Source organism: Vanacampus margaritifer, chromosome 19, assembly GCF_051991255.1.
Source record: "Vanacampus margaritifer isolate UIUO_Vmar chromosome 19, RoL_Vmar_1.0, whole genome shotgun sequence".
NCBI classification, from domain to species: domain Eukaryota; kingdom Metazoa; phylum Chordata; class Actinopteri; order Syngnathiformes; family Syngnathidae; genus Vanacampus; species Vanacampus margaritifer.
The window spans coordinates 14,919,027-14,929,914 of NC_135450.1; the positions used below are offsets into that span (position 1 = coordinate 14,919,027).

At 39.0% G+C, this 10,888-nt stretch overlaps 2 protein-coding genes and 1 long non-coding RNA gene across 10 annotated transcripts in view; 2 read left to right on the top strand and 1 right to left on the bottom strand.

Annotated features, from left to right (window-relative positions):
* LOC144039319 (exostosin-1) overlaps positions 1-10,888 on the bottom strand; it is a 64,096-nt gene that overhangs the window by 29,192 nt on the left and 24,016 nt on the right. The gene's annotated exons all lie outside the window — the stretch shown is intronic.
* Positions 364-2,901, top strand: LOC144039322 (pleurocidin-like peptide WF3). Of its 2 annotated transcripts, none has more exons than XM_077552538.1 (4): positions 364-490; positions 1,253-1,399; positions 1,486-1,525; positions 2,735-2,901. In XM_077552538.1, exons 2-4 carry the CDS (start codon positions 1,270-1,272, stop codon positions 2,790-2,792), a joined length of 228 nt encoding a protein of 75 aa, XP_077408664.1. In that variant the 5' UTR covers positions 364-490; positions 1,253-1,269; the 3' UTR covers positions 2,793-2,901. The 2 variants fall into 2 exon arrangements, with proteins under 2 accessions (XP_077408664.1, XP_077408665.1); XM_077552539.1 differs by having other exon boundaries at positions 423-490; positions 1,258-1,399.
* On the top strand, positions 3,742-5,587 carry LOC144039324 (uncharacterized). 6 transcript variants are annotated; one of them, XR_013289411.1, is made up of 6 exons: positions 3,826-3,857; positions 4,382-4,409; positions 4,691-4,718; positions 4,827-4,953; positions 5,056-5,086; positions 5,340-5,587. It is a non-coding gene; the product is annotated as an uncharacterized LOC144039324 (long non-coding RNA). The 6 variants fall into 6 exon arrangements; XR_013289408.1 differs by having other exon boundaries at positions 3,843-3,857; positions 4,824-4,953; XR_013289407.1 differs by lacking the exon at positions 4,382-4,409 and having other exon boundaries at positions 3,786-3,857; positions 4,824-4,953.

Below are 10,888 nucleotides of genomic sequence, written 5' to 3' on the forward strand. Positions count from 1 at the left end.
TTCTTTTTTGGGGGGTTAAATTTTATTTTAATCCAATATCAACTTTGTGAAGGCCCATTAAACACAGTTAAGATTGATGTTCAAACCTTAAAATTATTTTAGTTTTTTTTTTTAAATGTAGTAACTCTGTAACAACAACATAAATGAGCTAAATGTATTTTTAAAGGTTTGTTTTAAAATCCCAAAACTTTTTGTGATCCAAATTATTTTTATTTAACCAAGTGGCCAAAATGTCATCGGGTTACTAAATCTGACTTCCCTTCCCGCTCCGGTTCTCAAGCATCAATGTGTTGATGTATGATAAACGTTGTGACGTGACCACAAGCAGAACTTAAAACGCCGCCTGATGGTGTTAGATATTGGCTGGACGTTGCGCAGTTAACCAGGAATAATCAGAGAAGCAAAGACATTTAAACGAAAGGGACGGACGGAAGCAAGTCAAACATCATATCGGCGACTTGACCGTCTCTCATTTGATTGCTGTCGGAAGGTAAGGAAAACATTTTGGAACTAAACGTAGACAGTAGTTATTTTATTTTTTGGTTTCTTACAATGCTGCAAAGCATTGTCGGTGCTGTTCAAAGAGTACAGAACTATGTATTTATTTAATTTACTTTTTTTTCCCCCCATTAACTCATTTACTCCCAGTCATTTTCTCTGAAGCAACACCCTTCGCTCCAGGCTGTTTTACTGGATTTTGACTGATTTTGCAAGGCCCACATAATATTGTGTTCCATTGCTATAAAAACATAGCAAAAATAATTAGATTAGAGTCTCTTCTTTCATCAGGAAAAAAAAAAGTTATGTTTCTATCTGTTTCCGTTTTGCAGCAATTAGCATGAGAATATAGCTAAGTTTCATCATTATTAACGAATCTGTGGGGCGGGGGGGGGGGGGTCAGTTTCCTGCAACATGGCCCTGGTTGATCTCTTATACTCTGCTGCCACCTGTTTTTTGTAACAACTACCATTGCTATTCAGTTCCGAGGCTGCATCAAAGCCTTCTGTACGCTCCAGCAGAAAAAAACATAAAAAAATATATATAAATATGTCTTTGGGAGCAAGGTAATATTTAAAATAGAACGTATTTATACGTTTTTGGGAACAAATGAGTTACTTATGAAAAAAGTTTCCCTAACTTTTTTTTTCATTATTTGAGCACGGGTGTGTAGACTTTTTATATCCACTGCATAGGTGCTTTGCTTACAATATAAATGTCTTCAAACAGACTAATCTGTTCTATTGATTTCTAGCATAGCAGTGCCTGGCGATGAAGTTGGTGACGCTGTTCCTGGTGATGTCGTTGGTGATGCTCATGGCCGAGCCCGGCGAGTGTTTCTTTAGAAGTCTGTGGAAAGGCGCCAAGGCGGCCTTCAGAGGAGCACATTCGGCATGGAGAGGTAAACACATGGTTTATTTTTTAAACAATTTGATGTATTTCATCATACCGTATCCTCTGTTCTGTTTTTTTTTTTTTTTTTTTTAGCTCACCGTGAACAAGTCCGTGAGCAGAAGAGGCTTGCCTGGTAAGCAAATGACTTGTGTTTGGAATGCAAACTCATCCAGGGCAGCAAAACCCAGAAGAATATTGTAAAATCCCGTCAAGAACACCAATTTATTTTTGTAAAATAAAACTAATAAAAAAAGAATAGTTTTGAATATGAATTTGAAAAAACAGCTTTTTAACGATGATTTCGAGTTTGGGCGCACTATACACGGGTGTGTGTTATAGACGGGATTTTTGCAGGATTTATAAAGTATTATTTCAGTAGAAATTGCGTGTGAATGCGGAAGAAGTAAAATGCCATTAACTCATTCACTGCCATTGACGGCTATGGATGACAAAAAATCATTTGAACTATTTCGATTAGTTTAAGATTTTTTTCCCACTTTTGTTCACAATAATTTTTTTTATTGTACATTTAGAACAGATATAAAATTTGTGATTAATCATGAGTTAACTAGTGAAGTCCTGCGATTAAAACGATAAAAAAAAAAATCGCCTGACACCCCAAATTTTTTAAATAATCTTTTATTTTTTATTTTTTAAAAATCGCATCAAGTGATTACATTTTTTTTAATTGTAATCAATTGCATGACTTCAATAGTTAACTCAAGATTGATCACACATTTTTATAAGTGTTCTAAATGTACAATAAAAAATGTTTTCTAGGTTTTCATACTCTTGTTAACAAAAGTGGAAAAAAATCTTAAACTAATAAAAATAGTCTATAGCCGTCACTGGCAGTGAATGATTTAATCGGAAAATATGCAACCATGTGAAAAAATGATAATTCTTGGAAAATTGCAAATAGCAGCAAGAATGTCCTGAACGAATTAAACTTTTTGATATTGCAATGATGCAAAGTGGTTGAAAATTTTGTAAATACAGGATAAAATTACAAAACATCTCGCTGAACTTAGAAAGCAGTGGCCTGCGGACCCAAATCCAACAAATGAAAAAAAAGACTCTTCTTTCACCACGGAATTTTTTTTTGATTCTGTCTTTTTCGTATTTTTATAAACTGCAGGAGAAAAAAAGGTCGGTTGCAAAAACAGCGACCAGACACTGAAGATGGAATTCCTCATTTTCAATCTAAAAATTCCCAAATCAATGGAAACGTCTTACACTTAAACACCGTCTCTACACATTTCTCAACTCATTTATTCTAACATGAAAACATTCAGTTTGCGCATTGACAATCCTCACACCCTCTTCCTCTTTTGCCAACCAGGGAGAACCGACAACAGATGCCACCAGATCAATACGCGCCCATCATCGTGGCGGACTGAACGCAACAAGCAAGATATGGCGCATGCACGCTGCAAAAGGAAAATGCATACAGCTTACTGGCAAATAAAGAGTTTGGATCCACGCTTGACGTCGTTTGAAAAGCTTTGATTTTAATGTTCGTGTCTTCATTGCCGTGCTGAATAAACCAAATATGAAAAAGAAAAATGAGTTCAATTCATTCTATGACCACACTCACAAGTCAAAACAAATATTATATTATAGAATATATCAAATATCCCCTCATTGAAATGAATGGAAATGCCATTAATACATTCCAGCCTCACACACAAAAAACTTTGCATTTAAATACTCACTACTTAATGTAGTATAACATTGCCACAGAGATGCTATTCATTAGCCTGTGTATGGCATTTCCCATTAGGTGTTAGCATTAAGCTAGCAGAAAAAAAGTGGTTCTTGATGTCTTTTGTTTAGTTTGACAGTAAAATTGGAACTGGGAGTGGCATTAATCGGTTTACTTTGTCATACAGAGTTGAGTGGTGAAAAACTCACTCGTATCTCAAGGCGCCAATCCGTCTCGAACTTTGGTACTTCCCACCACCAGTAGTTTTCAATAGAATGAGAGAGAGAGAGATTAAAATAAATGTCCAATAAAAACAATTCAGATTATTGTTTAGTTAATTATATAATAGTTTATTTATTTTTAATGTACTAACTGTTATACTACGCAAATATCCTTACTTCATACAGTAAAATGGCCGGCTTTCATTTTTGTTCTTCATCTTCTTGTAATTAAATATATTTGAATTTGGCTTGTACTTTCCCACCAGGTCACTAAACTTGCCTTTTTCTACCTTCCCGTTCCCAAGCATGCAAACGCAGTCAATGTGTTGATGTTTGATAATCGTCGTGACAAAACCACAAGCAGAACTGAAAAACTTCCGATGGTGCGAGATCTTCGCTGGACGTTGCGCAGTTAACCAAGTATGATCAGAGAAGCCAAGACAAAAAAGGCCGCCCATTTAAACGAAGGGGACGGACGGAAGCAGTCAAATATCACAACGGCGACTTGAACGCGTCTCATTTCATCGCTTTGTCGGAAGGTAAGGGGAAAAATTCATGAACGAATTGTAGACCGTGGCTTTGTTACAATGCTGCCGACTACTCTTGCTGCCATTCAAATATATATTTATTTGTGTACAGTTTTCACTCTGAGGCTGATACTAGTGCTCATTTCATTCTCAAACTATTTATAGACACATGTAGCGTGAATATAAAAACTTGACACACCTTTGTATGAATGGCAGCTTTCTGTGATATTAAAAATTCGCCTCAGCCTTTTAAAATCATCAACAATGTGGAAGGAATTGTCGACGGTTTGAAAAATCTGTCAATATTAGCCTAGAAAGCAGGGGGGGGGAAAGCCTACTAGAACATCTGACATTCATTTGTTGTTAATCCCAGTCGCTAAATAGTAGCAGGTGTCTGCTGACACCCAACATGAGTTTGAATGAGATTAACTAATCCTAATTATGAGGGTGTGCACACTTGTGCAACCACATTATTTGCATATTATTTGTGGAAAAAGTTTTGGAATGATTGATTGTCTTTTTTCTTTTTTTTTTAGATTACAAAAAGATGGCATTTGAACAGGGGTGTGTAGACTTTTGATATCCGCTGCGCTGTGTTCTGCTTTCATAGATTGAAGCCTAGAAAGCAGGGCGGAAAAGCCTACTAGAACATCTGACATTCATTTGTTGTTAATCCCAGTCGCTAAATCGTAGCAGGTGTCTGCTGACACCCAACATGAGTTTGAATGAGATTAATTAATCCTAATTATGAGGGTGTGCACACTTGTGCAACCACATTATTTGCATATTATTTGTGGAAAATTTTGGAATGATTGATCGTCTTTTTTTTTTCTTTTCTTTTTTAGATTACAAAAAGCTGGCATTTGAACAGGGGTGTGTAGACTTTTGATATCCGCTGCGCTGTGTTCTGCTTTCATAGATTGAAAGTTGCTGAGTTTTTATAAACAGACTAATCAGTTCTATTGACTTCTTGTGTAGTAGTTTGCTTTTCTCACGATGAAGTTGTTCACGCTCGTCCTGGTGATTTCGCTGGTGATGTTCCTGGCAGAGCCCAGCGAGGGTAAAAAACGCCGGGGAGGCGGCAAGGCCAAGAAGCGTCAATTGAAAGGTAAAAGCCTCGTTTATCCTTAAAAAAACGATTGGACGCATATCATCATACCGTGACTCTACTTTCTATTTTCTTTTTCTCCGATCTTTTCTGCTCAACAAGAACAAGCCTGTGAGGAAAAGAGACTTGCCCGGTAAGCAAATGATGTTTGTTTGTAATGCAAACGCATCGAGTGCAACAAAACCATAAAAGTGACTACAAAGTATAAATCCGGTAGAAATTAGGCAAGAAATGCTGTGGAATGCGGATTATTATTATTTTTTTTATAAAAGTGGAGAAAACGATACACTTATCACTTATATGCTGTCTCCAAAATTCCCGACCCATTTAAAACGTTCAATTTGCGCATTCACGATCCTCACCCTTTTCCTCTCCCCTCTAACCAGTGAGAACCAACAACCGGATATGGAAACGCCACCAGAGCAATACGCGCCCATCTTCTTGGAGGACTGAATGCAAAAAGCCGGTTGAAGATGTGGCGCACGCTGAAAAATGAAATCGCAGACGGCTCGCTGGCGAATAAATCCGCATCGACTTTGGCTTGTCGACCTTCTTAAAAAGCTTTTGATTTGATTGCTTATGTCTCGATGCTTATCACCGCCCTGCTGAATAAAGCAAATATAAAGAAATAAGGTTCCTTATTATATGCACTACTCATTTGGTATACAGAAGTTCCTTGAGTTCAATTTGTGTGCATGTCGAAACTCTCTCAAATGTTTTCCCCATTGAAATGAACAGAAATTAAAATGCTTCAGTCTCCCTAAAAACACAGCCAAAAGTTTTAAGATGTTTTTCAATATAGAAAACACAACTCTATAATATTGTACTTAAAAAAAAAACTAAAAAAAACATACCATGCTAATAATGGAAAACATGAATTAATTGTGTGTATGTGAAATGACCACTGGGTGGCAGTATAATGCAGTCATGCTCACAAAGTTTTACTCGACTATCGTGATCTGCAATCATTTGAGTTATTTTTCAAAAAAAGGTCAATGAAGTTTCGATTTGATTGACAATGAGATCAGTTTCAGCTCCTTAGAAAGGCCGTAATATTAATCGTTCTTTGGAGAAGATAAAGAATATATGCATGTAATATTGCTATCTGTCAACTGTTGTAAACACATTCCTGTCCCGTTTTTTCAGTAACACACACACACACACACACACTTTTGCCAATGATGCTAGCACCCGCCCACTTTTACCGCCACTCCAAAACACAATAAAACAAAGACGCAGTGAGCTATGAGGAAGTAACATTTGCTGTTGTGCGCTGGGCTGGAAACAAATCGATTGGAAAGGAGAGAGCAGTCGGATCCCGGTTCGTGGGTGGGGTGGGGGAGGACGGCGGGTGAATTTGGAGTGGGGTCGGTTTAATGTGAGGGTCACCCGTGTCATCGGCGGTGGTTGTTTACCAAGAAGCACTCGTTGGACACACACACACACACGACCAGACTGTGTAGTAAATAATAGACGAGGCAACACACACACACAGAGAACAGCATCAAGGTTAAAGACAGGCGCGCGTGTAAGCGGAGATCTCTTTATCGACACTAAAGCTGGCGGCGTGGACCCTCACCCCCCCCCCGTACCATAATCACACATGCACACACACATACAAACACGCACGGGGGCCCGGTGGGTGTGTCAACGTCGATATAATTCCGCCACATCGGAGCGTCGGGTGACCCGAGCGAGCACTTCCTCGGTTTACATGAGCGCGTCGGGCGTAATATTTATCAGACTAATCATCTTCAGGCTGATGAATTTTCATCGCAGCGATATCCCGCAAACCGCAAGGCGGTGTTATTACGCGCTCAAAATGACACCCAGTGGACACTTCATTAGGTACACCCGCGCAGTAGAAAGACTGCAGTAAATGTATGACATACAGTCAAATGGCACAAAAAAAGTTAAAACTAATAAAATAGAAATCTGCCCAAAAAGTTTTTAAAAGTCCGAAATTCTTTGTTACTTTTGCGGAGTGAGCTTAATTTGACTCATTTACTGCCATTGACGGCTATAGACGTCAAAAAGATTTGTTTTATTGTACATTTAGAACAGATATAAAATGTGATTAATCATGAGTTAACTAGTGAAGTCATGCGATTAATTACGATTAAACACCCCTAATTTTTAATCTTTTCTTCTTTTTTTTTTTAAATCATGTCAGGCGATTGAATTTTTTAATTGTAATTAATAGCATGACTTCAATAGTTAACTCACGATTAATCACAAATTTTATATCTGTTCTAAATGTACAATATTTTGTTTCTAGGTTTTCATACTCTTTTTAAGAAAAGTGGGGAAAAAATGTTAAACTAATAGAAATAGTATATATATATATATATATATATATATATATATATATATATATATATTTTTTTTACGTCTATAGCCGTCAATGGCAGTGATTAATTAAACCAGCACTGTCAAAAGATGATGATGGAAGGATGGATAGATGGATGGATGGATGGTGATGAAGGAACCGGAAAGGATTTAGGTTTAAAGGCAAGGACAAAGATGTAAGGAGAAATAAGTTAGGTCTGAGAGTTTAAAGCAAACATGGTGAAGCAGCATTTAGGCGTGGTGCTGCGAATGTAAATGCTTTTAAATCCAGGTTAAAACATGCCTTTTTTTCCCCCTCGTTGCTTTATTTAAGGTCTTCTAAACGTTTTAAAATCACGTTCACAGTATGGTTTTTAGTCATTTTAGAAACTACCTAGCCTTGCCCAAGGATTAAGCTTTAGGAAATCGGTCATTTCTGGAAGACTCCTGTGCTGGGGTTTGGGTTGTTACCACAAAAAGCTGCCATGTTGTTTTCAAAGCGCTGTCGTCAAAGTATCCAAAGGGAAGCCAGACGCATAATGGTCCGCTCAGACTTTTTGCTCAACATTGTGAGCGCGTACATCCACCACTGCCAATCAAATGCACGTTAATGGCGTGCTGTTAAATCAAACGCTAACAACAATGGAGGCGTGGCACCCTCCGTCACGGCAGCCTTGTCGAGCCCGACAAGATGAGAACAATATGTTGTTGCTAATGAACGCGCCGTCATTCAACTTCCTCTCTTGTTTTTTCTTTTTTTTTTCTTTCCCCCCCTCCCAACAATCCGTCTGCCTTCACAACCCGCAATTATCGCGTCTGGCTGCTGAATGCAAGTGGAACTTTTTCCGGGCGCGCTAATGTGCATCACTGCGTTTCTTTGTGGCAGTTTTTAAAAGCCACTTGTTGGGTCAGACTCTGTTATTAGCCAGAGAGCCTCATTTGGTGGCTTTTTTTTATTTTATGTAAAAACAAAGAATTGAACATGAGAGTCGCTAAAGGTTTGATGTACAATGGTACCTTGAATTATGAATTTCCTCTCAATTTACAAGGAGGTATAGTGACGGTGACGTGCGGTAAGATTCATGACTGCGGCACTAAATCCATCCATCCATTTTCTTAACCGCTTATAAAATAAGTACGAATCCAAAATAGAAGATGAGCCTATATTTTAATTCAAACTTGAATTGAAACATTCGTTTTCAAAGCTTTTCCAAAAAGTATTAAAGTAAAGCTAACAATTAGAGGACCAAACTTTGAAGCAAACATGGTGGAGCAGCATTTAGCTGTTGCGCCACACGCAAGTAGAAGAAGCTACCAACAAAAGTGAAGTCAGCCCCAAGCGTATTCAGCTCTTTTCATTTTAAATCTTAAAATTTTGATTTTATTGGGTTGAAAAAGAAAATTTAATATATAGCACATGCCAGAGAACTGAAACTGAATATAATTTAATGTAATCACTAATAATTTTTTGTTTTTTTACTTGTCCCATGCACGGGAGAGGACAGTGAGGCTCTGCCTCCCCTGCCTACCCTGACCACATGTTCCTGTATAGTGAGTAATGTTTGAAGTGGTTGAACGCTTTTGCTGGTTTATGCACATGTTGAAAAGGTTTATTCGTCAAGATATTCGTCGACGGTAGGGGTCGGGGAGCTGCAAAAAATATTCAAATATTACATTATTTATAATGAAATACAGTACTTTTTTCTTTGTTTTCAAATTAAATACAATTTAATTAAAATGTAAAAATAAGACATTTTAACCCCTTTTTTTTAAAGTATCCTTTAGAGGAAAAGGAAACGGACCCAAACGGGATGCAGTGCAGTTCCACAAGCTGCATTTTAACCACAGTTCCGGCTGTTTATACGCGTCATATTTATGTCGAGCGCCGCGTCTGCCCTCCGGGCTGGCGTCACGGTAAACGGAGACCTGCGGTTTGCGGCGGGCCAATATTAGTTAAGTATTTATTTACCAATGCAGCCGGCGGCGTCCCGTGAATTATTCATCTCGCTCGCTCGCAGGGAGTCTGTTGGCAGCAGAAAGGAAATCAATGTGAAACGATGACGGCCGGCAGACTGCGGCAGGTCGCCTAACCTGCAGTATCTACGCTAGCTGCCCGTGTAAAGCGATCGGCTCTGCTGATCGCGGGGAAACGGAGTCTTTTCCCTGTTTGGATGGGGCGGGGGGGCGGGGGGGAGATGTCGTCTCCTCCTTCCGCCACTGTCAAACAGCGGAGAGGACGGTAACTCGGCCCGCTGCTCCAACATGAACTTGCTCACTTAGCGCTAACCTCTGTCAACAGTCACAGGTGTTTTGGACATGGTGGCGTGACTCTGGTTTCTGCCCAGGGATAGATGAGATTGCTTGCGAACCTGACATTCTTTATCCTCTGCGAGGAACGTCTTAAAATTACTAATACAACTAATATGAGGAGCTGAGCACAACTCCTAGGAGGTTGGAACGGACTGATGGTATGTCCATTCATTTCAATGGGGAAAGATGATTTGAGATACAAATGTTCAGAGTTACAAGCATGGTCACACATCAAATTAAACTCATATGTCAAGGCACCACTGTATTCGGCAATTCTTCCTTGATTTCTCTCTACTTCCACGTGTCTGCTTGTGTTTCGAATCCATCGCTCAGCCCCCTTCCGCCACTTGAAAATCCTCTCCAGTCCGATGGAGACAAATGGCGGCGGGATAATTGAGCGCTAACACGAGCGCCGCTGAGATGAATGAAGACAGATGACGAGCCCTCTCTCTCTCTCTCTCTCTCTCTCTCTCTCTCTCCAAGACGTCATTTGCCCCTCGCGGACAAAGTCGATCACCGAGATATTTTTTTTTCCTCTGCTTTGCCAATTTGTGCACAAAAACAGCAGCGGGCTGAGTTTAAGAAAACTTGTAAAAAAAAAAAAAATACATAGGAAGAGGATTTGGAAAAATAATAATCGGATATTTAATCGCAAAAATTTTACAATTATTTTTCAAAATCGTTCAGCACTAATTCCCGAAGTTGCTCATGTTTGAAGTCAGTCCTAAAATTGGTGACTCACGTCTGACTGGAGTCAAGTCATGTGACTGGAGTACGCCGCACTCTGACAACAAGTATGCGTTGTTGCAAGGGAAGTGCGTAGGGACGAGGAGGAGAACTCCGGAAAAGAAAATTGAGGAAGCGACGGGCGTTTTCAATTATACTCCGAGGTGGAGCGCCTGGAGGAGACACGGGAGCAGAGAATATAGGGACGATCCATCACGCAGACACTCGGCTAGCACTGTCTGAGCAAAAAAAAAACAAAAAAACAAAAAAACACACTAGTGTTGTAGGAGGTAAAAGTAGGAGAACGAAAGTTCTTGGGAGCACAACTTTACCACGGGAAGATAAGTAGAGAACTGAAAACAAATCTCAAATTATCTGTCCCCATTGAAATGAATGGAAATGCCATTAATCCGTTACAGCCCATTCAAAAATCCCAACGAAAAAAAACAATATCAATAAAGATTTTTTTTTTAGGCCAATATTTGGCACAGAAAAAACACAAACAAACCTTCAGCTAGCCAATTAATCAGCCGATTCATTAAATAAATATATAACGAATAAAACAACCTCT